The sequence below is a fragment of the Bos javanicus genome, chromosome 1 (assembly GCF_032452875.1).
Source record: "Bos javanicus breed banteng chromosome 1, ARS-OSU_banteng_1.0, whole genome shotgun sequence".
In the NCBI taxonomy this organism is placed as follows: domain Eukaryota; kingdom Metazoa; phylum Chordata; class Mammalia; order Artiodactyla; family Bovidae; genus Bos; species Bos javanicus.
This window is the reverse complement of record NC_083868.1, coordinates 26,910,091-26,937,546: the sequence shown is the minus strand read 5'-3', so window position 1 is coordinate 26,937,546 and position 27,456 is coordinate 26,910,091. Positions and strand designations below refer to the sequence as shown.

General features: G+C 37.7%; 1 protein-coding gene across 9 annotated transcripts in view; it reads left to right on the top strand.

Moving 5' to 3' along the window:
- Positions 1-27,456, top strand: part of ROBO1 (roundabout guidance receptor 1) — a 1,287,230-nt gene that overhangs the window by 796,300 nt on the left and 463,474 nt on the right. For 3 of the 9 annotated variants that reach the window (XM_061431247.1, XM_061431243.1, XM_061431185.1), the window contains exon 1: positions 25,700-26,805. The exons of 5 other annotated variants lie outside the window; for them this stretch is intronic. In XM_061431247.1, the coding sequence (XP_061287231.1) occupies positions 26,751-26,805 (55 nt within the window). In that variant the 5' untranslated portion in view covers positions 25,700-26,750. Of the gene's footprint in view, positions 1-25,699; positions 26,806-27,456 lie in introns of those variants that run through there. One more of the 9 variants, XM_061431310.1, reaches the window with a different exon arrangement.

The window sequence follows — 27,456 nt, the reverse complement described above, 5'->3', positions numbered from 1 at the left end:
ACTGAAAAGTCTGTGATGGTTTAACTTTTTTAATATTAAAGGTTACAAAGTGCATTTTGACCTATTGAGTCATCCGGTCTGCAAACCACTGGTGGGAGGTACATTCTCCATTATTAGAAACAACATGAAACAATACCTGCTGAAGATTACAGAGAAAGCTCGAGGAGAACCCTGGTCCCTTCCTGTATTTTGGTTGCCACCATTAGGACTTCCTGGAGTACTCAAAAAGACCAGACGCTCTTTGAAAGCCTAGATCAGAAAGAAATTTTTATATTTCTGTGGTTGACTCCAGTGGTTATTCATATCAGTCTACTTAAACTCTCCATAGGTCATAAAATCAACCATGTAATGATAATGATGGTTAATTATCAATCATCTACTATATACCTGATGTTTTCTAGGTATCAAGTATCTCATTTCATCCTCACAACAATTCTGAAAGGATGCTATTATTATTCTCATTCTACAGATGAGGAAACTGAGAGTTATGAAAGCTGCTTGTAGTCACATAATATTTAAGTAGATGGCTAGAATTTTAAACCAATTTCCATCTTTATCCAAAACCATTGCTGCTTTCTACTTCCCAGCTTCTCCTCCCTAGAATTTAGTGCAATAGTCCCTACTCTCTTGACCCACAGATGATACTGGTTGACAATTAAATTCTAAAATTATGTAACATGTCAGCTTCAGGGGTGAATTTCACGGGAAAAATAAATGGGATTTTTTTTTTTTTAGGGGAAGATACATTCACCAGAAAACAAGAGACTTGGGTTCTAAAAAGAGAAATAAAAAGAAAGAAGAAAATACCCCCATTGTTACTCTAAGTAGAACAACTGTCTCTGTCTTTTTAAATAGGTATTAAAGCCAATTCTTTAAAATTGTTTTTGTAATTTTTACCAAAACACACAGAACATTGGATCAAAACTCTTTTTGTATATCAGTTCTGGGCCATTGTCGAAACCACAGAGTCTTCAATCATCTTTCTTCCCCACTATAGGAACTTTCCCCACAGCAAACTTGCTGCTTGTGTGGCTGTCTTTCTACATTCAATGGGCATATCTGCTAACAAAGGGGTGCTTTTCTTCTGCTGATGGGAAGTCAGCAACCTCTGTGTGGAGGCCACTGTCTATATTCAGGGCTTAGAGAGTGCCGCCATTTTGGTTCTTGGTCTGCCAAATGCTTGTGAGCCTTTTTATTATACCTGGCCACGGGGAGTGCTACAGTCTGGATCTGAGAGTAGGAAATGTAGAATTTGACCCATGATCACATCTGACATTGGATAGGTCACTAGAATTTCATTTTTAATACCAGGCATGATGATCCTCTTTTTCAGGGAGAGGCTTTTATTTTTTTATTAAAATACCATTGATTTACAATGTTAGTTTTAGTTGTACAACATAGTGATTTAATGGTTTTTATAGATCAGTCTCTGCTTAAATGTATTACAAAATAATGACTGTCTCTGTGCTGTACAATATATCCTTGTTGCTTATTTATTTTATGAATAGCACTTTGTACCTCTTAATTCCACATTCTTGTCCTCCACATTTCCTTCTTCTCACTGATTATCACTCAATATCCATTCATTCATGTGTTTTATTTTTCAGATTCCACATATAAGTGATAACATAAAGTATTTGTCTTTCTCTGCCTGACATATTTCACTAAGCATAATACCCTTGGGTCCATCCACATTGTTGCAAGTGGTAGAATTTCATTCCATTTGATGGTTAAGTAATATCTCATTGTATATATTATGTTTGTAGATGAGTGTCTATATCTTCTTTATCCATATATGTGTTGATGGACACTTAGATTGGTTCTATATCTTGGCTGTAATAAGTAATGCTCTTAAGAACGTGGGGATGCATGTATCTTTTCAAACTAGTGTTTTTGTTTTCTTCAGATATATACCTAGGAGTAGAAATGCTGGATCATCTGGTAGTTCTATTTTTAGATTTTTAAGAAACCTCCATAGTATCTTCCATAGTGATTTTACCAATTTACATTCCCACCAACAGTATACAAGAGTTTCCTTTTCTCAACACCCTCAGCATTGGTTATTGAAGGACTTTTTGACAATAGCCATTCTGACAGGTGTGAGGTGATATTTCATTGTGGTCTTGATTCACATTTCTTTGATGATTAGCAACGTTGAGCATCTTTTCATGTCCCTGTTGGCCATCTGCATTTCCTCTTTGGAAAAAAAAGTCTATTCAGGTCTTCTGCCCATTTTTAATAGGGTTATTTTTTATATTGAATTTTATGAGTTGTTTATATATTTTGGATATTAACTTATCAGTCACATTACTTGTAAATATTTTCTCCCATTTCATTGATTGTCTTTTCATTTGTTGATTTCCTTTGGTGTGCAAAAGTTTTGTTTAATTTTTTGTTTATTTTTGCTTTTGTTTCTTTGTCTTAGGAGATTAATTCAAAAAAACATTGCTACAATTTATGTGGAGTGTCCTGCCTGTGTTCTCTCATAGGTTATGGTTTCAAGTCTTACATTTAGGTCTTTCATCCATTTTTATTTTTATATATACTGTGAGGAAATCTTCTCTTTTTAAAAAAAATTGTATTTTATATTGGGATATAGCCAGTTAACAATGTTATGATAGTTTTAAGTGAACAGCAAAAGTACTCAGCCATACATATACATGCATCCATTCTCCCCCAAGCCCCCTCCCCATCCAAACTGCCACATAACATTGAGTAGAGTTCTATATGGAGTGAGAAAATCTTTTAATTTAATTTCTTCTACATGTAGCCATCCAATTTTTCCAGCAACACTTATTGAAGAGATTGTCTTTTTCCATTGTATACCTTTGCCTCCCTTATCACAGATTAATTGCCCATAGTGTGTGGGTTTATTTCCAGGCTCGCTATGCTGTCCTCTCTCTATGCTGTTCCGTTGCTCTACGTGTCTGTTTTTGGTTCAGGACCACACTGCTTTGATTACTGTAGCTTTGTAGAGGCTTTTTATAAAAGTGAGCTTTGCTTCTAGTTTAATATTTTATAGATAACATTTTACCGAATCTTAAAATCCACCTAGGTATTCAGTTTCTAGTAGTGAAATGTGATCAAGGAAAGAAAAGTATAAGATCAGCAACTACACAAGTAAAAAGTTCACCTCACCTTTGCTTCCACTAGAGAAATACATTGAAAAGTCATCTAAGAAATTTATTTCTATGAAGCAAGGGTGTGTCTTCTTGATGTCTACAGCTCCTCTTCCTTATTTGTGCTGATTGTGGTACATAAAGATGAGAGTATAAGGATCAAAGGGTTAACTTTCTGCAAGATTCAAATTTAGAGCAAGTTATTGAAAAGACTTAGACAGCATATTAAAAAGCAGAGACATTACTTTGCCAACAAAGGTCCATCTAGTCAAGGCTATGGTTTTTCCAGTAGTCATGTATGAATGTGAGAGTTGGACTATAAACAAAGCTGAGCTGAAGCATTGATGCTTTTGAACTGTGGTGTTGGAGAAGACTCTTGAGAGTCCCCTGGACTGCAAGGAGATCCAACCAGTCCATCCTAAAAGAAATCAGTCCTGAATATTCATTGGAAGGACTGATGCTGAAGCTGAAACTCCAATACTTTGGCCACCTGATGTGAAGAACTGATTCATTTGTAAAGACCCTAGTGCTAGGAAAGATTGAGGGCAGGAGGAGAAGGGGACGACAGAGGATGAGATGATTGGATGTCATCACCGACACAGTGGACATGAGTTTGGGTAAACTCTGGGAGTTGATGATGGACAGGGAGGCCTGGCATGCTGCAGTCCATGAGGTCACAAAGAGTCAGACGTGACTGAGCAACTGAACTGAACTGAACTGATTGAAAAGAAAAGCTCACAACTGTGCAATAGCTGTGGGTAGGGCACCACCATCACAAGGGTATACGGTATAAGAGACCATCACATGTATGTTTAAAGGTTGCCTGAGTAATTTAGTATATGTGAGTCTTCCTGGAGCATATGTCAAATGGGTTCTTGTTTCAATTATGTTGCGTAAATCACCGTATGCAAGAGATGAGTTTCTACTAATCTTAGTTTTAGGTGCTGCATGCTTTGACTTAGAGTCTATGGCATAATTTTCTTACCATTGAAAATTGTATTACAAATTGCTATAAAATTGTTGAACATTATTATACAGTACTTTCTTAGTTCAGTGGAGCTTAAATCTCAGCTGATATAGCTTTTAAAAAAAAGAAAAATCTTTCCTGGATCATAACGAAGGGACAATGGGGAGATGATTGAAATTATAACTAATCTTCTTTTTCCAAAGAACTCTATTTAAAATAATTATCTATCTTTATTTGATAAGAATGAAAACAATGAAGAGACAGTTAAATATCTCAAAGGACACATTTGTTAAAATGTTTAGTTCTCATTCACAAATTCCTCAAAGTTAAATTCTAACATAAAATGTGAAAATATGTAATTGTGGTTGATTTTCAGTAACTTCACAAACTTATGATATCCTTTACCAAAAAATTAAGATATGTTTTACTCTAGACATTTATTTTTCCTGGAGTTAAATGCATATATACACATGTGTTTACACATTTACATGCATTAAAAATAACCTGTATCTAGCAGCATAGATTTTAAACAATTTGCTTGGTAAATATAAAATCCCTTTGCAGTATACACAATTTCTGTGACAAATTTTATCAAAATTTATTCCTTCTGAAACAAAAGAAGACTATTTTATTTGAGTAAACAATGGGATTCTTTTATAATATTGATGCTGGGGTTACATGTTTAAATCAACAATACCTATATATCCTCAGTTATCCAGTTTAATTATCATGTTTAATTAGATGGCAGCTGCATTTTTGAGGAAAAATGGTTCAGAGAAGAATCATTACAAAATGGCAGAGAAATTATTGAAATCTGAGTAATAGAGCTGAAGCAATGATGCAATATTCATACAGAGAAACACTGTTTCCTACAGAATGCCTAAAGTATTTGAGACACAATAAAGATCAATTAAAATTAATTCTGTAAGCATTAGTAAATGTTGTTACAAGAGATATTAAAAGAGAAAATAAGTAAAATAAGTCATCCTACTTTCTGGCCTGACTGAAATCTAGATACATTCAATTTCTTAGCTTCATTATGTATTTGGTTTCACCCATCAGATTTAATTTTCATTCCCATGAGAACTGAAAGAAACTTTAGATACTCTTTAGAGCCATCTTGATATGTTCCTTCAGAAACACTTCATCGATTTACAGACACAATTTGCTGCACAAACCTGAGAATCTGCAACTTTCCTCTTGATGTGATGCTCTGGAATTTAAAAATTCAATCCCACAGGCCTTTTTAATCACTAAAAAGTTTTCACCCCTCTTGTGTTCAACTTTTCATATCCAACATACTGTAATGTGAGCCATAGCTGAGATTCTGCCCTGGATAATTCAGTAATTCTTAACAGCTGACTTCAACTTAAAATACCAAATTTGAAGCACACCAGAGGGCTTCTTTCCTTTGGGCCATTATAGAATTCCCAGTCAATGTCATTCTTTTTCAGAATGGGAGAATAAAGGAAACTGATAATTCTATTATACTTGTATTCTTCAATAACATACTGACATCATTATCTATTATTTTAGTCATAAATGTTTTTAAGTTTTTAAGGGTTTTTTCCTTAATTTGTACAAGACCATCTACTGAAGAAGTTGAGAACTAAAGAAAATATACTTGCTTTATTCAAATGCATAGAGAGTCCTTTCAAAAGCAAAGTATTTCTTTGGGTATGAGATTTAAAAGATATTTATACATGAAAGGCAATACACATTCAAATCTGACTGACTTGATGTTGAAATTAAAGCAAGTTTATGTTTAGCTCTTTCTGCCATAGAACCAAAAAGAGTAGGCATCAAGTAGAAGAGAAAGATAGAATAAATTCACATGCACCATTTTTTATTGAGGGCAGCACCCAAATAAAATCCAAATGTATTGCTTCTACTAAAGCTTATGTATCTATGTGCTTATAATAAAAAAGAGAAAGAAAGGAAAAAGACTAACACTTGTTATTTTTCCTAAACATTTAGAAGTTATCTCAGTAACATGAAGAAATCAACTTTGATAATACCATTTTCTAGTTCTCATATGAAATTTCCATTAATTTAGATCGACTTGGTAACCCAAGTCAAGATTATTAATAGTCCCAATTTATAAATATTATTCTGATATTACTAGGAAAAGAAAATACTGCCTCATCCATTTTAAAGAGAATGTTCTTTAAAAACATGAAATATTTTTGAAAAAAAGTACATATTAATTTATAAGTAAATAGGCATCTTTGAAGAACTTGAGTTATTTGAGAGCTTGAAAACTATGAGATCCCTTAGTCAAATGCATCAGTGGTTGTGGCAGTTTTGTTTGTACTATTCAAGTTGTTTAGCAAAAGCTAAATTTCAAGTTGCTATTTTTGAGAATTGATGAATTTTGAACTAATGTAATACTACAGTAATGTTTTTCTGTTTTATTAATAATGTTCCACAGAAATTAACCAAGTTCTATAAGAGTAATGCACCTACATGAAGTCATTATTCATCATGAGAACTCGCTAAGAACAGCAAAATAAAACAGTATTTCTCACAAAACCCACAAGATAGAGAAACAGGAAGAAAAAGCATGACTTAAAAGCTGGAAACTGATTATTTTTATAATGCTTATTTTAATAAAAATATAATCATATTGAAAACATTTTAAACTTTTTAAAAGAGCAATAAATATATACTCCTTACCCTAAAATAAGGACTTCCCTGGTGGCTCAGATGGTAAAGCATCTGTCTACAATGTAGGAGACCCGGGTTCGATCCCTGGGTCAGGAAGATCCCTTGGAGAAGGAAATGGCAATCCACTCCAGTACTATTGCCTGGAAAATCCCATGGACAGAGGAGTCTGGTAGGCTACAGTCCATGGGGTCTCAAAGAGTCAGACATGACTGAGTGACTTCACTTCACTTTACTTCACTACCCTAAAATAGCAACTATTGCTATTTGGTATATTTCAACATAGCTATAATCATACTGCAAATATTACATCTTGATTATTTTTATAATCCTAAAAGTAATACATGTTATAAAGTTTATATAGTATGATGTATACTTTGAAAGTTATTTACTTTTAAAGTTTGATATGTTACAGATTTTTTCCATGTATGCTAGAACATATTTTTTTTTCAAAATGCATTGTCATAGAATACACATAAAATTATTGTTTCATAACTAACTTTCTTCACCCAACAATATGATACTTCTGTCAGTACCTAAAAACCTTTTTTTCCAATAAAACTACATAATATGCAAACTTTTGTTTGTCTGTTTTATCCTAAACAACTCGTAACTTTTGAAGTAACTCAAAACTATTATTTTCAGTGACTGTATACATAGTTTACTTTCTTATCCATTATTTTCTATTAAAAATGTAGCCCTTCCCTTGTTTTTTTTTTTTTCTTAGTTCCAAGTTATTTTAATGAATGCTGTCATGGACATCTTTAACTATATATGCAATGTTTCTTTAGCTTCCCAGAGCTGGAATCATTAGACCAAAAGGCATGATCATTATAAGACCCTAATATAAATAGATCCCCAGCTTTGTTTCCCCCTTTAAAGTCTGTGAGGTGTCATAAAAGAACATGGGCATGGCATCAGGCAGACCTACCTGGTTTTTGATCTACAGGCTATTCTGTGTGAATTTGGATGAGTCGTCTATCTCTCTGAATCTCATTTTCCTATGTTCTTGAATTTTAAGATGGAAATTGAATGTGTAGAATGTATATGTATGGAAATACTCATACATATACATATATTTCCCAGGTGGCTCAGTGGTAAAGATTCCACTTGCCCACGCAGGAGATGCAGGAGATCTGTTTTGGTCCCTGAGTCAGAAAGCTCCCCTGGAGAAGGAAATGGTAACCCACTCCAGTATTTTTACCTAGAGAATCCCATGAACAGGGGAGCCTGGTGGGCTACATACAGCCCGTTGGGTCACAAAGTGTTGGACACACAGCTCTCCATAGGATTCTCCAGGCAAGAATGCTGGAGTGGGTTGCTGTTTCCTCCTCCAGGGGATCCTCCCAACCCAGGGGTCGAACCCTAGTCTCCTGCACCGCAGGCAGGTTCTTTACTGTCTGAGTTGCCTGGCCAAACCCATATATATTTCTAGTGTTTTAATGTGACTCAAATGTGAAAAAATGTAGAGTACCTTCTTTAAAAAAAAAAAACAACTCATAATTTGGAAAGTATGAAACTTGTTTTCCATCTTACTGTTATATTTTCAAGGATGAAACATTTTTTCTCTCAGTTTGTGGAGAACAAAAGACTTCTGGTGACTTACAGACTGTGCTGAAAATGTTTTGTTTTGTTTGGGGAAGTTTTGAGATGTGCACATATTCTGGAACAGAGGTGGTTAAGTTATAAAACACCATTTGCTCCAGAAAATTTTAAAAGGATTGACAGTTGTTTTGGCAGGGAAGCCATGGGGAAAATTATCCTCTTGATTCATAATAGACACTGGTTCTGTGGATAAAATAGGAAGGCAGAGCTCATGGAATAAAGCCTATTTCAAAGAACCATGACCCAAGTTTTATAAATGTTCCAAAGAAATACACTCATAGAAATGAAAACCAGATTATTTCTACTTATATTGTAGCTGAGAGAAACTATTGAAAATATAAAATAAATCCCAGATTCAAAAATACCAGCCAAATTTTTGAAAAAAGCAAAAGAGATTCAGTGACAACTTTGTTTTAAACTTTTTACTTAAGTATATTTTAGAAATATCAGCAAGGCCCCCTTACTAATAAAATCTACATCTTCTGCCATGGATGGTAGGTTATGCTCTAGACATGTTTTTTAACTAAATGTAATCAAGCATTAAAGAAGCATGCAGTGCTAAAATGAAACCAGGTAAATTCATAAGTCTATGCATTTTATGTTCCTTCGGGCCTTGTCACTGTTATTTTTATTAAAGAATTTATGTGTCACTATACACCAATGTTAGTTTTTCTTTAGTGAGATGTGAACAGCATATAAATAATCCTTTAAAAGAGAATGAAATGTCCAAGATGAGTCCCTTGTTTAATTAGTAAAGAAGAATTCAGATTAATCTCGTTATCTTACACACTTTTACTAAAATTATGTTGAAAATAGTGTTTAGAGTAGCTAAAAAATTTTTATTTATAAAAAATACAAGCACTAATATATCATAGTTTCACTATAAAAATATTCCACAAATGTGCCAACAATGAGAAAATTACACGTATCCTGTAGGTAAATACCCAAAATTCCTACCCAAATAATGAGTCTTGCAATTATCACTTTAAAATCATGAAGTACAGTTTTTTTTTAATTAATGAGTGTTTAGGGTTATATAAAATAATCAAATTATTCAGCTAATATGAAAAATAATTAAAACCCAGCAAACTTCAGGAAATCTAGGAAACATAAGGATGTTTTATAAATGTATTGTTTTATTTCCTATCACTCTTATATATTGTTTTATTATTTTGCACTGTGCACTTTTCATAGTCTTCTAAGACCCCCGCAAAGATAAAGAGCAGATGGAAAGTCTTTATTTATCAATTTCTAGCCAGCAGAGGGCAACAGAGCGTTGTATACTAAACACCCTCAGCCAATTAAAACATTTCATAGAGATATTTTTTCCCTCTTGAACAAAGACACAAAGTAAAATATAAAGAAACCTACTGTGAACTTCCATTTCACCAAAATGTGGATGTGGGTGTGAGTGTATGTGTTTTGAATTTTAAATTATGTTTTGGATAATTTACCTATGGTAAATTAACAATCTAAAATTAATCCAAGGGAACATACATGAAATAAGAAATATCTTAGTAGAAGATGTTATCCAGTCTTTCAGGGGAACTTCAAAAACTACAAATTCCCAATATTTGTAATGAGGTTTCTATCGAAAAATCATGTTACCCATATCATAGGGGCAAAATAGCAAAAGAATTCTCTTTGAGTTAAAAGAATCCCTCTCATCTCATTTATGTTTTTGAAATAAATAGTTACCTAGTACTTATCCTAAGCTTCATGTTTTAAACCCAGTTTATTATATTCTTACATTAGTTATTGTTTCAAAATAATTTTATGAGGGACTAATGACATTACCTAAAGAGTATGTGAAGATTATATATATGCAATATAAGGACACTTGACAAAAATCTAATTTAAAAACAAGTGATATTTTCTCTCAAGGTTAAATCAATTCTGAAGGTTTTTGCCACTCCTTGCTATGTACAAGAAAGTTAATTTATTCGATACATATCACTATTATAATGTCATGAAAAATCTCTCCAGACCTCCCAGCCTTAACTGACTGATTCTTTGATTCTAGAAGCTATTGTTTCCCATCCGTAAGTCTCACCTACCCACAAATAGATAAGCATTAAAAAGCTCTCTTCATGACACCTAAATATAGACACTGAATAAGGTACCTTCTTTTCATTCTCTTGACTGCATACCCTTTATAAGCCTGGCTGTATGTTTCTGAACTCATTATGAAATATTACTCTAAATAGATTTTACCATTTTGTCAGAGAAATAAAATGGAAAGGTATACATCTTTTAAAGTCTAAGTTTCCTTGGTTGATTGTGAAGTCATATTTATGTATTCTCGTAGCATTGACGAGCAGATATACTTTAAGAATATTACAGTAATAATATCTGAGCACCATTGGACCATCACATTTCAGATATACCATGGCAACTTTAATTTTATTGATAGTGTATACTCACTAAGACTGTTCAAAAATAGGTCACCACTGATGTGCTATTAGTTAAGAATATGGTTTCTAAGTACAACATTAATTTGAAATTAGTTATGCTAGAACTTTATTATATGTAGATGTCTTTTAAACTGTACTTATGGCTTTACAAGCAATCTTTCAAACCACAGCCCTTATATGCTTCGCTTTATTTGTTTTAAAGTTTTCAGTTTTCTCCTACTAACTGTAAACTTAATCTTGAGGCTCCCAGGATAGTGCTCTTTTTTTCCACAAGGAAATCACAACAATAATTTTCAGTTGATATTAAATATTTCCTTTCTCTATTCCAAGCACTGTGCTAAGCACTTTTTGCATATTATGTTTCAATACTTGCAACCCTCCTGTAAGGTAAGAACAATTATTCGCTTTACTTAATACAAAAGGAAAAAGGTCTTAGACATATTAGGAGACATGACCATGGTCACCCTGTCCGTCAGTGGCAGAAATCTCCATGCATTTTAGTAACAAATACAGTGCCGTATTAGTCATTATTCTAAGTATGCACCAAACTCTGTCACTATTCCTGCTCCAAACAGCAAAGTTTAAATAAACACTGTGGTGGTGGTAGTTTAGTCTCTAAGTTATGTCAGACTCTTGAGACCTCATGGGCGGTAGGCCACCAGGCTCCTCTGTCCCTGGGATTTCCCAGGCAAGAATACTGGAGTGGGTAGCCACTTCCTCCTCCAGGGAATCTTCCCAACCCAGGGATCAAACCCACATCTCTTACATCTCCCCCATTGTAGATGGATTCTTCACTGCTGAGCCACCAGAGAATAAACACTAAATGCTCTTAAATTTGACTTTGCCTCAGACATTCCTTTATCTTGTAGTTGACTGGAAGATGAATAGTATAAATATATTACATATCTATTTTTTCCTAAAGACATAAATAAAAGTATACACACTCTGGAACATATTAACATAACTTTTCCCATGTGCTCATGTCTGCACAATAAGCCCACAAATGCCTATCGCAAGCTTTGTAGCACCTAGGAGCTATCACCATGGAAGTTTTCTAATCACTTCTCTATAACTCATGTTTCATTAGTGAAAGTCACACAGTCGTGTCCAACTCATGGACTATATGAAATTCTCCAGGCCAAAATACTGGAGTGGGTAGCCTTTCTCTTCTCCGGGGGATCTTCCCAACCCAGGGATCCAACCCAGGTCTCCCGCATTGCAGGTAGATTCTTTACCAACTGAGCCACAAGGGAAGCCCAAGAATACTGGAGTAGGTAGCCTATCCCTTCTCCAGCGGATCTTCCCGACCCAGGAATTGAACCAGGTCTCCTGCATTGCAGGTGGATTCTTTACCAACTGAGTATGAGGGAAACCCTATTTTGTATAGTATAAGTCATATTTCATTAAGTCCATACCAATTCAAAGCTTTACACTTTACCTTTACTTCCAATCATCTTTCTTATTCTATTAATTCCAAGTTTATGTAGAATAAGTAACATATTATTGAAAAAAAAATGCCTCTTTATGTAAGATCTAAATTTCAATTCATCAGAAGAATGTAATTAAATTTTCTTTTTAAAGATATATAAACATTTAGTAATGCTTTGGGCTATGTTTACATAAAATTTTATAATATTTTCCTATACAGTAAGGTTTACAGCAGAGCTTGCCTAGTAACTTAAAAACCTAACTGTACCTCATTAATAAGATACATTTCCACTAACTTATTTCATCCTTTCAAGAAAAAAAAAATTTCCCTCTAAAGGAATTCAACTGGAAAAGTGTTTCTCAGTCTTGATACCATTAATATTTGGGGCCAGATTATTCTTGGATTTGGGTGGGGAACTGTCCTGTGTAACACTGAGATGTTTAGCAGCAATCTTTGCATTTAGACACTAGATGACAGCAATGCTTTTCTCCTCCTCCGCACAGTTATGACAACTGCAGAAGGCCCTGGACATTGCCGAGTATCCTCTGAGTCAGGGAAAGAGGACAAAAATGGCCCCAAGTGAGAACTCTGAAACAGAGAAACTCTCCTAGGAATAGCCTATTTTCCTTTCAGAATTGGAGAGATTAAGCGAGAAAAGCATGAAGGCCAGATATCTGCATTTAGACTTTCTTTGTATTCCTCTCTTAGTCTAGCTGAGTATTTCCTAAAACTTAAGATGGTGACTGCAGCCATGAAATTAAAAGATGCTTACTCTTAGGAAGGAAATTTATGACCAACCCAGATAGCATATTCAAAAGCAGAGACATTACTTTGCCAACAAAGGTCCGGCTAGTCAAGGCTATGGTTTTTCCTGTGGTCATGTATGGATGTGAGAGTTGGACTGTGAAGAAAGCTGAGCACCGAAGAATTGATGCTTTTGAACTGCGGTGTTGGAAAAGACTCTTGAGAGTCCCTTGGAGTGCAAGGAGATCCAACCAGTCCATTCTGAAGGAGATCAGTCCTGGGTGTTCTTTGGAAGGAATGATGCTGAAGCTGAAACTCCAATATTTTGGCCACCTCATGTGAAGAGTTGACTCATTGGAAAAGACTCTGATGCTGGGAGGGATTGGGGGCAGGAGGAGAAGGGGACGACAGAGGATGAGATGGCTGGATGGCATCATCGACTCGATGGATGTGAGTTTGAGTGAACTCCAGGAGTTGGTAATGGACAGGGAGACCTGGTGTGCTGTGATTCATGGGATCACAAAGAGTCGGACACGACTGAGTAACTGAACTGAACTGAACTGAAGAATACTGTATGGAAGTGAAGCACAGAGTTGTGTTCCATGCACATACTTTGATATGAGCTATAAATATCATTGGTGAACAAGTCAGAAGTCATTACTACCGCTAGGGAGTTTATAAGTATACAGCAAGCGTAAACGATATATATATATAAATATATATATATATTTCACAGCAATTATGTTTGGTTGGTGCTATGGAGAAACAGTCAAAGTTTCTTTAAGCATTTTACAGAGACACCTCTGAACTATTGGGGAAGATGGGAAATACAAGTTTGGGAAGGCTTTTCAGGGAAGAGACTTTCATCAGAGACTTAAAGGATGAGTATGAAGTACCCAGGGGAAATCTGGGCTAAAAGGCAAGCTCTTCAGACTGTGTTTTGCTCCCTTAATCACGTAATTTCCACCTGGAAAACACATTTAATGATGTTCTAGAATGTATAAACATGTCTAAAGAAACACCTCTATATTCACTATCACTTTTTCAAGTATTCTTCTTAGTGTTGTGAAATATTAAAGAGAAAAGATCAAAAAAAAATCTAGTATAATGAATAATCTGATTTATAAAGCTTTGCCAAGTATTCTGCATATTTCTGTCTGAGTTAAACAGAACTGACCAAAAAAAAAAAGACAGTTATTTAAAACAGATGGATTTGCCAGATAAAGATCTGATTTTTAAGTGGTAAGATTACTGCCCTCAAGAAATGATGACATTACATCTTCAGTCAGTGAAGCATCCAATATGAGACATAATGTCTTTTCTTTAATTATTTTAACTTTATAGTTCATATTTTTGGCAGGAAAGCTAGGATAATTAAATTTTCAGGCTCCTATTGTACAATTAGTCACATGTGGAATTTAGAGGAAAATCAAGAAATAGGTGATGTTGACTGAAATAATATGATTTGGATAAAGTAGGATGCACATTACACCTCTAGGTTGATTCCTATTTAGACACTTAAGTATGATTACATTATGGTCACTGTCAATATAATTATTATAACCAAATGTTAAATAACGTGCACTGCCATTAGGAAAGACAAATGAGTAAAATAGTGAATTGGGCTTAAATTTATATTTTTCCAAAAGATAATTGCTTAGAAAAGCCTTATGTCTTGATTTATTGTCCTTGCTAAAAGAAAAACATTTACTTTTTGCTGTGAAATAAAAGACCTGTGAAATTGAAACATACTTGTGAAATACAAACTTTTCATTTTTAAATCAGTTCTAATGAAAGGAAAAGCACCCCTTGAACAAACAAAATTATCCTATTGGGAAAAAGTTAAAATTTCAGGTGTTAGGAATTGTTTAATAATAGTTATTCATTGTTGTCTATGATGCTTAACTCCTAAGGCATGTTGATTCTAAGACCATTTGCAATCTGCATGGTAACTCCAAAAACAATTGAGTCACTTAAAACATGGGGCATGTGCTGCCTCAATAAAATATCAATGATTAAAATGAAACTAATTAACAATTTAACTAGTGAGACAACATCCTAATATGATTTTTTAAAGTAGATTCCATGCACCTTAATGGCAATTGAAAATAATTTAATTATCTAACCATCAATGATTAGTTATATATATTTTAATAAAATTATATGATGGACTTTTACTTCACTCTTTTAATGAGGGTGTTGAAGAATATTTAATGACAGAAGAAATTTTATGACATAATAAATTGAGTGAAAATGTAGGTAACATAGCAGTTTTAGAGTACTGTTCCATATTGTAAGAATAAAAGTCCATACATGAAGAGCAAACAAATGAAAAAAAAAAAGGGCTATAATAAAATGTTGATTGCATATGTCATTGTATTTGAGAGTTATTGCAAATTTTATTTCTTGTATTTTCCAAATGTTCTAAAAATATATTCCTCTGATATTTTGAAGAAAAATAAATAAAATCTCATTAGAACCAATTAGCATCTGAATATAGGGATGTAAGCTATATTACTTTCAGTATGCTCTTAAATAATATTTGTGGATAATACTGACATTCTAAATTAGTAAAACAATTTTTTTAAACTTTGTAGTTAAAACATCGTAAGAAAAAAATAAAATTTAGAAATCCTTGAATGAATAGAATAATTTTTATATGATGTTTTTGTAAGGTTGTTTTACTGGCTTCAGCAAACATCTGTTTTATTTCAAAGATACTCATATGATACATAAATGCAACAGATACGTACTGTGCCAGTGAAATTCTACCTTCTAGGTATAATAAAGCAGCTTTAAAGCTGCAAGTATATCGTGATAGGAAATCGAGAAGGTGAGATTAGATCAAATCAACAAAGACTTTCAGTTAGAATAATGGAATTGGATGATTTCTTTTGGAATGTGGCCAGGATGTTAGAAAGGAGGTGATTAAACTCTTAGGAAAATGTATAATTATCCTTGTTGTTAAGACAGTAGGTTTACATTTCATGTTAATTTTCAACAGCAGTTTGTTTCTCAGAGACAATTGTAGGATATGGCTTTAGTATTTATTTGTAAGAATGAGCACCTCATATTTAGAATTCTAGTTCTCACAGGCCAGTCGTATTAAATACTAAGTCCTGAATTGAACTTTTCAATGAGAAGTCATTTTTCCATAAAAGAAACATACTATATAGGCTGTAAAACAAATAACATAAAACTTTCAGTATGGTATGAAAGTGAAAGTGAAAGTAGTGTCTGACTCTTTGTGACCCCACGGACTATAATGAGGGGAATTCTCCAGGCCAGAATACTGGATTGGGGTAGCCTTTCCCTTTTCCAGGGGATCTTCCCAACCCAAGGATTGATCCCAGGTCTCCCGTTTTGCTGGCGGATTTTTTACCAGCTGAGCCACAGGGGAAGCCCAAGAATACTGGAGTAGGCAGTCTGTCCCTTCTCCAGCAGATCTTCTCCACCCAGAAATCGAACCCTGGTCTCCTGCATTGCAGGCAGATTCTTTACCAACTGAGCTATTAGGGAAGCCCCTATAATACTACAGTTTAATAGCATTATTATTTATGATTAACTTGGATACTTTTTTTCACAAGTTATTATAGTATTAAACATTTAGGCCTACTTTTTATTTACTATCTCAGAAAGTTACCTGTAAATAGGGAACTATAATAGAATTTTAAAATGTATTTCAAGTCAACATAATGCACTTTTAATGCACTGATTAAAATAACTGTTAGAATCTAGGTAAAATACTATTCAGGGTAAACAAAGCAGCAGGTGGGACTAAACATAATGAATGTACAAAATGAGACATAAATCCTAACATATGTACCTCAATCCTCTAAATATTTCTTGAATGGGTTTTTTAAGAAGCAGGGAAAAACCAAAAACATTGAACAGTTTTGTACAACACATCTGCAGAATTAAACATAATGTAAATTACTTACAAAATAGTTTGTGTTCAAATTGTAAGCCTATAGAGTGCAACATTCAGCTGCACAGCTGTTAACTATGATGCCAATTTAAGAGAATTTTAATTCATGATTCGAATAGTATACACTTGGTTCCAGATATATTTGGAAGTCAAAAACCAAAAGACAGCAACTTTTGTGGTAAGATATTAATACATATCCATCTTTATGTCTTTCAATATATTCTGAACAAGTTAACAAACTTGTAGTGTGTATTTTTCCATGCCTTCTCCTTAAAGAGAAACATAAAAACCCTTTGAACACTTTCAGATCAGATCAGTCGCTCAGTCGTGTCTGACTCTTTGCGACCCCATGAATCGCAGCACGCCAGGCCTCCCTGTCCGGCACCAACTCCCGGAGTTCACTGAGACTCATGTCCATCGAGTCAGTGATGCCATCCAGCCATCTCATCCTCTGTTGTCCCCTTCTCCTCTTGCCCCCAATCCCTCCCAGCATCAGAGTCTTTTCCAATGAGTCAACTCTTCGCATGAGGTGGCCAAAGTACTGGAGTTTCAGCTTTAACATCATTCCTTCCAAAGAAATCCCAGGGCTGATCTCCTTCAGAATGGACTCGTTGGATCTCCTTACAGTCCAAGGGACTCTCAAGAGTCTTCTCCAACACCACAGTTCAAAAGCATCAATTCTTTGGCACTCAGCTTTCTTCACAGTCCAACTCTCACATCCATACATGACCACTGGAAAAACCATAGCCTTGACTAGCTGGACCTTTGTTGGCAAAGTAATGTCTCTGCTTTTGAATATGCTATCAAGGTTGGTCATAACTTTCCTTCCAAGGAGCAAGTGTCTTTTAATTTCATGGCTGCAGTCACCATCTATAGTGATTTTGGAGCCCAGAAAAATAAAGTCTGACACTGTTCCACTGTTTCCCCATCTATTTCCTATGAAGTGATGGGACTGGATGCCATGATCTTCGTTTTCTGAATGTTGAGCTTTAAGCCAACTTTTTCACTCTCCACTTTCACTTTCATCAAGAGGCTTTTGAGTTCCTCTTCACTTTCTGCCATAAGGGTGGTGTTATCTGCATATCTGAGGTTATTGATTTAGAAATAAAATAAAATTTAAACACCTAAATTCCATATAGAAGCAGAAGTAATATAGATGTGCATGTCACTCAGTTTTTTATTCCAGAATGAAAGTAGATCTTTAATTGAACAAAACAAAATTTACACATCAATGGCTTCCTCAAGCTGGAACCAAATCCATAGAAAAAATATTAAACAGCAATTTTTATTAGTATTTCACAATCTAGCATGGGGATAAGATCCAGGGAGCCAAAGTTCAAATCTGTGTTTAGTCTCATGTTAGTTAAATGTTCAACATCTTCTCATGTATGAAATAGGTAGTAATTGATCTACTAATACACTTTTGAGAATTTAAATGAATTAGAATACATAAAATTCTTAGAACAGTACCTCTAGCACATCATATTAGGTAAATGTTGGCTGTTGTTAGTTTTATTCTATTAGGAAATGGGGATTTTAAAAAGTTATGGTTCTTATATTCCTGAAGATATGTAAAACTCTATATATAATATAGGAGTAATATAATATGAATTGTATTATACCACATCTAGTGATAGACAGTATTCTAAATCTAGAGAATCTTGACCAAGAATTTTTGATTAACCTATTCTGGTGGAAAGAAATCTCCAGTGATTTAGAGGGCTGGGTTCTAGTTTTGAGTAAAGCACTAACTAAAGGTGTAATTTGGGGAAAGTCAGTTCCTTTGAACTTTAGGTTTCTCATTTATGAAAATTTAATCGTGAAGGTCACTTCCAGTTTGAATGTTATATACTTTAAACTCAGATTCCAATCTCTTTGTTTTCAAATAACCTGACCCAAATCAGCATGTGCCGACTTGTCAGAACCTTGACTTTCAAGTCGCTGAAGTCCACTGAGAAACATCAACTCAGTCTCTCACCTTCATGTTAGTTCTCTGTTAGTTGAAGTGGATAAATGATTGAACCATATATATCTGAGAAAATATACTTTAGAACTACAGAAATAGGTTTGTTAAGGAAGCATTTTTCCAAAAATTATATTAAGAAACAATGAAACAAGACTCATTCATTCATGTAGTCGTTCAACAAACATCTGAGTGCTGACAAGTTACCAGAGAGTGTTTGGGATGCTGGGAATAAAAATCTCTGACCTCATAGAACATTCTAAGAGGAGTGAGTCAGTCAATAAAAATAAATAAGGACATATGTAGTGTCTTAGATGGGGATAAGTGCTCTGGAGGAAACAAAACAAAACAGAAAAACAAAGCATGAAAAGGTATCACATAAAAATGTACTTTTATAATTGGTGGTCAGAAAAAGCCTCTCTGAGAAGGTGTGATTTTATGAAAACCTGAGAGAGGAAAGATCGTAGGTTTGCTGATGTGTGGAGCCAAGTGTTCCAGCCAGAGCAAGTGCAAAATCTCTCATGCTGGTGGTTGCCTGATAACATTCTAGGAATAGTTTAGACACTATTGTGGTGAAGCAAAGTGAGCAGGGGCAAGTACATGGGGAAGGAGATGCTGTCAGGACATTGGGAGAGCAGCTCTTGTGAAGCCTTGTAGGTTTCTGAAAAGAGTAGGCTGTCACTTTAGGTGAGATGGTAAACCACTGGAGAGTTTTGAGCAGAAGCTTGTATTTGAACCAGCGTGGTTTGAACTAAAGTGCCTTTTTTCCCCCCCATGCATTTTGGTTCAAAACAAAATGGGTTCAAATATAAGGTCCATGGCTTCTGGGCCTTAGAACTTCAAGTTAATGATTTATTCTTTCATCCCTGTTTCTAAATTAGGATGATAATACTACTTCACGTGATCATGGTGAGCATTAGATCAGATAACATTTGTAAAGTGCCCCAAATGTTGCCCTCAGTCAATGCTACTTCCCAGTGTCCTCTCCTTTATCTGAAAAAAACTTACTGTCTGTTAATATTAAAGGATTAAACCCTAATGAGACCCATTTTGCTAATAGTTAGGGTCCCAGGTTCCATCAGAAGGACTTAGCAATACAGCATCTTGTTGTTTAGTTGCTAAGTCATGTTTGACTCTTCTGTGACCTCATGGATTGTAGCCCACCAGGCTTCTCTGTCCATGGGATTTTCCAGGCAAGAATACTGGAGTGGGTGTCCATTTCCTACTCTAGGGGATCTTGCTGACCCAGGGATCAAACTCGTATCTCCTACATCTCCTGCATTAGCAGAACAGATTCTTTATCACTGAGACACCAGGAAAGTCCAATAGATCATCTAGTTGTAGATTATCTACAATGTCTCCAAGATGCTAAGATGCAGAAAGGCAAGCACAGTCACAGTAACTCCATAGTGAACTCCAGTATATCAGAGTTTATGTTTTTAAATGAGACTTAGAGACCCTTAGTGACACTGGAGCACGTGATTAGGTGAAGCCTAAGGAGTTCTATTCCACATTTTCCTAGATTGAAAACCCTGACAGTGCCTTAAATCTTTCATTAAGTGAAGACAGGTAAACCATGAAATCTCTTCTGCCTATGTTTCCTGGTTTGGAGCCTCCCCTGGTGGCTCAGGTGGTAAAGAATCTGCCTGCAGGAGATCTGGGTTGCATCCCTGGGTTGGGAAGATCCTCTGGAGAGGGAATGACTACCCACTCCAGTATTCTTGCCTGGAAAATCCCATGGTCAGAGGAGCCTGGTGGATTATGGTCTATAGGGTTACAAAGAGTCAGATACAACTGAGAAACTAGCACTTGAACTATTCCCCCCGTCCCCTCCACTAAATGTCTAAATAAGTGAAGACAGGTAACCCAGGGAATCTCTTATCCCTATGGTTCCTGGTTATGGGCCCATTCTAAATAGCAAAGAAGTAAACAAACAAAAATAATGCCATTAAAATGTGCCCTACGCACATTTAAAAGAAAACATTCTGGTAATTTTATGCTCTTTCATGAACAAGAATAAAGTTACACATATTTAAAAATTCTACCTTGTATCATCTTTTCCTTTCTTTCTCTTTTCTTTCTTTCCCCTTCCTCCCTTTCTTTTCTTTCTCTTTCATTATTCTAATCCTAAATTATTTATTTTTTCCTTGAACTACTATTGCATATAAAATCTATACCCAACTCTATGTGATTTATTACATGTGACTTGTTGATATCACATATGGCACTTAGAATCAATAAGTATTGAGCACTTAAAAAAATAGGGTTTTCTGTAGGTAACTATCATAAGTTGTTTAGTGGGGAAAAGTGAAGCTTTTAATTTCCAGGAGTGGGGGATTAGAGACATTACTACAAGAGCAGCATGGCCTATACTGAGCAATGTTTACTACAGAGACAGGGCGTTTCAAAATATGGTAGATGTTCCAACAGATATGTGTCTATTCTCCTTGATTGGGGTTATTTTAGGTTACTTTCTTAAATGGGACTTCTGTTATATATCCAAACTTAGACTGAATCCAAATATTCAGATATTAAATTATTAAAATATTCAGTGTAGTTCATCAGTTTATATACTAGAAACAGCACAGATTATTTGGCAATTTTGTATAAAAGTTGCTCATGTAGCTGTGGTACTCTGAGAGGTTGTGCAGCCTGGCCTTGGTAAGTATCAGGCTGCTTCTCATCAGAATTCAGGCTTCATCTGGTTTCTGGCTTCCTGGTAAGGTGGAAGAGAGAGAAATGTTGTGGTTTGTATTTCCCTTAAGAATTCAACTGGGCTCCTCCTGATTTGGGTAACTGATATCTGAAATCTCTACAAAGATCCTGGGAGTTTTGTTATTTCCTGAGTTCCTATAACTACCCCTGTGAAAGATGAAATCAGATCAGACTGACTCAATATTTCTTTACTGCTCTAGAATGTTGAATGTCAAGGAAGCTCCTATTTACAGAACTGTGTCTCTCAGTCGTGTCTGACCCAGTCCATTCTACAGTCCATGGACTGTAGCCCACCAGGCTCCTCTGTCCATGCGGATTCTCCAGGCAAGAATACTAGAGTGGTTAGCCTATTCCTTCTCCAGGGGATCTTCCCGACCCAGGAATTGAACCAGGGTCTCCTGCATTGCAGGTGGATTCTTTACCAGCTGAGCTGCCAGGGAAGCCTTCATTTAAAAAGACTACTAGAACGTATTACTTTCAGGCTTTCCTTGAAATTCTTATTTTAGAGAGCTTGAATTTCATAAGCTTTAAATGATCAGAATTCTCTAAATGGAACCTGAGAATCCACCACTCCTTTAGAGCATGGTGATCAGAATAGAGCTTCTGAGTACAAATTACAACATGTTCTTCTTACCCTGATCTTTGTTTCCCAACCAATCAGCCTGGAATGAGTCAGGGTTCTATTCTATGTATCAGAGCTGCCTGAAGACCTGCCATTTGTGGGCACCATGTCCATGTGTACACACACATTTGCACACATAGTCATATGGACACAATGATTATTTCATGCATTGTCCTAGTAACTTAATGTGCAGGAGTAGAAATGGGAAGGTGACAAGTTGCTATGATTCATCCACCTCCAGAAATGTACAGAGCTGTCATTTATCCCAGAGACACTAGTTTTTATTCTTCCTATAGGTTCCACTCTGGAGTCTGTGTAGCTCCCTGTGTAAGAGCTTTGAGAGCCTGAGGAATAAGTTTCTCTTTGAATCTTGCCTCTTCAGAGCCCTTTAATGTTTCCTGCATGTAGATGATGTTCACTATGTTTGTTCGTGTGAGTAAGTGAGGGAGTGAAAGAAGTTATGAAAGTTCTCAGGTACAATTAGTTTGACTTGTTACAGAGTCTTTATACCTTCTGAATACAAATTCTTATCTTCAGGTACCACCTTTACTGATATAATTGACAGAAAAGTACACTTTGGATAAGGCAGGGAAAGCAGAGAGGATCAGCATATATAAGCTGGTGATGAGGACCCTCATGGTGGTGGGGGCAGGGGGATGGGCAGCTGGCCGAAAGTTAGCTCCCACAGGATTCTTTCTGCTGACTCCCCCAAGTAGTATAGCCTCTAGGAGTAGCAAAGAGGAGCCTGGTGGTGGGTGGGAGGATGTTGTTGCTAACTGAAGTTGAGAAATAAAAGGATAAATGGGAGTATTAATATGGTTTCCTTTTAATGACAATGAGATAAATGGTAAAGGAAATTTTGAAAACCTTAGCAAATTTCTGGAGACCAGGAGACTCACCTTGGGAAGACAATACAAGTGTGGGATTCTTGTGGGATCCAAGTGCGATTCTTGTGGGAAATAATACATGTGGGATTCTTACACATATTCTACTTTACATTTAAAAGCATACATCCTTTACTAAATTCAAATCTTTATTTAAAAATGCACTCAGATACTATGAGGATTTGAAGAATTTCTCTCCCTCTCTCTCTTTCTCAAGTACCATGCTTTAGGTCATTTATTTTCTATTACTAGGTAAGCTTATCTTAAAAGCAGGTTTTAGCCCAAGGGGAGAAAGAAAAGACATATTCTATGTTTCTCACTAAGTATCCTTTCACAAAGCCTGAATCAATGTATGTTTTTCAGCATTTACTGCACATTCTTGTTTTTTTTTTTTTTTTTTTTTTTTATTGCTGGAAAGGTTTTGGCTAGAGTCTTTGAATTCTTATCTCCAGCCTGTTTACTGAATTTTCAGTCAGCTTTCTCAGGATTAAACTATCTTTCACTTTCAGAGATAGGTGCTGTGAACCAGAGTTTCTTTGTACAAAATCCTGCTCCAAGGTCATTGGTTGTACCATCAGCAACTAAAATGAATGTATGATTCACTTTTAAAACTGTATCTTTTGTTAGGTAATGCATGTGCTCACTTTAAAAAATGTACAACAGTATTTAGAAAAGCATATATCCATTCCCATCTCTCCATCTATCATGCTTTCTCTTTCCCAGAGTCAACCACTGAAAGCAGATTCTGGTATTTCCTGATAGATGACAAATAAGCATCTTGAACTTCTTACAAGTAACTTGGCACATAATAATTTATTGAAAAGTATAACAGTGGTAAAGAACCCGCCTGCCAATGCAGGAGACATAAGAGACATGGATTCCATCCTGAGTCGGAAAAATCCCCTGGAGAAGGGCATGGCAACCCATTCCAGTATTCTTGCCTGGAGAATCCCGTAGACAGAGGAGCCTGGCAGGCTACGGTCCATAGGGTCACAAAGAGTTGGACGTGCCTGAAGCGACTTAGCACGCACACGCACATAACAGCCCTCAATACCAATGCTGTTGTTGTTGTTCAGTTGCTAAACCCTGTCGGACTCTTTGTGACCCCGTGGACTATGCCAGGCACCCCTGCCCTTCACTATCTCAGGGAGTTTGGTCAAACTCGTGTTCATTGAGTCAATGATGCCATCCAACCATCTAATCCTCTGCCGCCTTCTTCTCTTTTGCCCTCAATCTTTCCCAGCATCAGGGTCTTTTCCAATGAGTTGTCTCTTTGCATCAGATGGCCAAAGTGTTGGTACCAGTATCTACCATTTATTGGGCACTCACTATGTCTTTGGAGAAGGACATGGCAATCCCCTCCAGTATTCTTGTGTGGAGAATCCCATGGACAGAGAAGCCTCGTGGCTACAGTCCATAAGGTCGCAAAGAGTTGGACACCACCGAAGCGACTTAGCACCCAGGCAACTTCCCTTGTGGCTCAGCTGATAAAGAATCTACCTGTGATGGGGAGACCTGGGTTTGATTCCTGGGTTGGGAGGAGGATCCCCTGGAGAAGGGAGCGGCTGCCCACTGCAGTATTCTGGCCTGGAGAATTCAGTCCATGGGGTCACAAAGAGTTGGACACCACTGAGTGACTTTCACTTCACTTCACTTCACACCATGTCTTGGGTGGTTTTTGTATAGTGCGTTTTTTAAAAGAAAGGAAGAAAAATGAATGAGTGAATGAATGAATGCAATAACATCCATCAAATGTGATAGTTTTGTTTTGCTTTCGATTTGTGAATATCTCAAGAGTTTCTGTTTCAGAAGGGAAAATGGAGATCTGGTCTGGTAACAGAGATAATAGCTGGTTGGTTGGTATTTTAGGGCGAGGTGCATGGGATGTTAAAGCCCACACCTTTTGGTTTTGAAACACAGAATGGGTTCTCCTATAAGCACAAACTCCAGAGTAGTCAAGGATGTTTTTTGCATATTTCCTCTTCCTTAGTTACCTCCCCATGGTTAGCATTCTGATACTGAGAGTCAATAAAGTTGAAGGAGAGGTATTTGGTTACAAAAAAAAAAAAAAAAAAAAAGTCCCCAGGACCCACCCCTGCGCCCCTCAAGGAGGTGGGTAGTCTTTCTACAAAAGCCTCAACAACCACAGTGTAAAATAAACTGATTTTTGTAATACAGTGCCCATCTCCTGATACATTTTACGTAGTTATTTCCCTGCTTCCTATCCCAAAGGTTCGTTTGCCCATATTTGATTTTTTTTCTTTCTTTCTTTTTTTTTTTTTCTGTTTTAATGGGAATAGGGAAGGGTGAAGATAGAGTTATCTGAGAGTTCATCCAACTCCTGGAAGCGGTAGGGAAGAGGTTAAGCTGGACTGGAGGATTTTTGAAGTCTTTGGCTGGGAGGTTCCATTTGGAGAAAGGTGCAGGGGAGCCAGGGGTGGCAAGAGAAACAAGGCAAGTTCCCATTCGCTCGGATTTGTGATCCTGAGCAATTTGATTTCTCACCTGAGGGCGCAGTCGGGCACCCTGGCTCGTGGATGGAAATATTAACAAGCAGAACTTGCCAGGGAGGCGTCTGGAGAGTGTAACCTGACGCATGGAAAGGACCGCGCGGCCCCTTTAAGTGTTCTCGGGCCGGGAAAGAGAGGGAGGAAACTGGGAGCCGCGGGGAAGGTGGGGGAAACCCACAAACGACCGAGCCAGAGAAGGGGCAGCGTGAGAGCAGAAACTTCAGACGCTGCTGATCCCGGCGGAGCTCGGGTGAGCCGCAGCGGCCGTCACTCCCACCCGCAGCGGCACGCTCCTCGCCCCTCTCCGCTACCCCGGGGAGGTCCGGGAGCTGCCTCCCTGCCGCTACCACAAGCCTGGGCTGCGGGCAGCCGCCGCTTGGAACTTTGGGCTCCAGCGTCCCAGCCGCGGAGAGTTTGGGGTGCTTTGCGCACACGCCCCAACGGCGAGGGGTCCGAGGGATGGTGAGCGCAGCTCTGGGCTGGGAGCGCCCGGGAGGCGTGAGTGTGTCCGCGGACCGGCTGCAGTCCTTAGTGCCCTCCGCATCCCCCAAGTGATGGGAACAGGGCCCGCCCAGGGAACCGCTGTCGCCGCACCGCCCCCTTGCTCGCCCCCAGCGCGCGGAGTCACCCAGGCACACCCCCGGCACCCTGTGCCTGCTCTCCAGAAGTGCTGCCGCTGCCTTTGCCGCCGGCGCGGGTGGCCAGCTGTTGACTGGGCTCGCCGATAGACGGAGAAGCACTTTTCGGCTCGCCCTAATCCGTTCTCACACCCCAACTTTGCCGCCGCGCCGGCCCTCGCCGCGGCGCTCGGGCGCACAGTGTGGGGGCGCACGCCGGGAGGCTTGGAGAGATCGAGGAGGAAGGAAACCGCACAACTGCTCTTCTGCTTCGGCTCTTTGTTGTTCGCTTTGGATGGTCCTTGGAAGTGGCCGAGCCACCTCGGAAACCCTGGCGCCAGAGAAGGCAAACCTTGGAATCCTTAGTCTGCAAAGGGCTCTGAGATATTGACAAGCGTCCGGAAAGGTGGACCAGTAATTGCCCTGAAAACTCCTGGCGGATTGACCCACGTTGCTTATATTAAGCCTTTGTGTGTAGTGTGTGTGGTGTGTGGCTTCATAAATTTGGGGACCTCATTTTTACTCCCTCCTCTTGGCATGAGACTGTATGCAGGATCCACCCGAGGACAATGATCGCGGAGCCTGCTCACTTTTACCTCTTTGGATTAATATGTCTCTGTTCAGGTAACCCCGCGTCGTCTTTCTTCACCCTTCATTCCCCCCTTGCACGCCTCCTCTCCACTTTCCCGAATCAACCCCGAACGGAATTTTGGCGACCTCTGCTTCCTTCCAAGGCCGGAGGGGCCCGACCCCTGGCAGGAGTTTTAGACGAAAGGGTTCTTAGATGGTACTTTGTGCTGTCCTTATTCCCCCATCCCCCAGGACCCTCCAAGCCTTTTCGCAGACCTAGGCCTTTTGCCAAGTTCGAGGCACGCCCAGATCTCTCCGGGCAAACGCACGTCTCAGCGCGGGGTGGAAGAGGCAGCGGGTGGCGGTGAGCCTGGGCCCTGAGGATGAGCCAAAGTCAGTCCGTTGGCTCGGCCGCGTCCCTGGGGAAGGGAGCTGTGCGCCCAGGGAGCGGCAGCCCAGAAACCCGTCAGGATTCCTGAACCTGGTCGTGCTATTCGCCCCTCCTCTTCCGAGCAAACGGGTTATTAGTAGTTGTTTTATGTAACCAAAGTCTGTAATTAAATTCGATGCTGAAGAAACTTCAGGAAATAACTCCTTCTTACGGTAGGATATAAACTAGCCACTCTGGCTGGCTGAGTTTAGAAGGGAAACAGGCGATTGCAAGTATCAGAAAGGGAACACTTAGTTGCCTGGGAATATTCATTG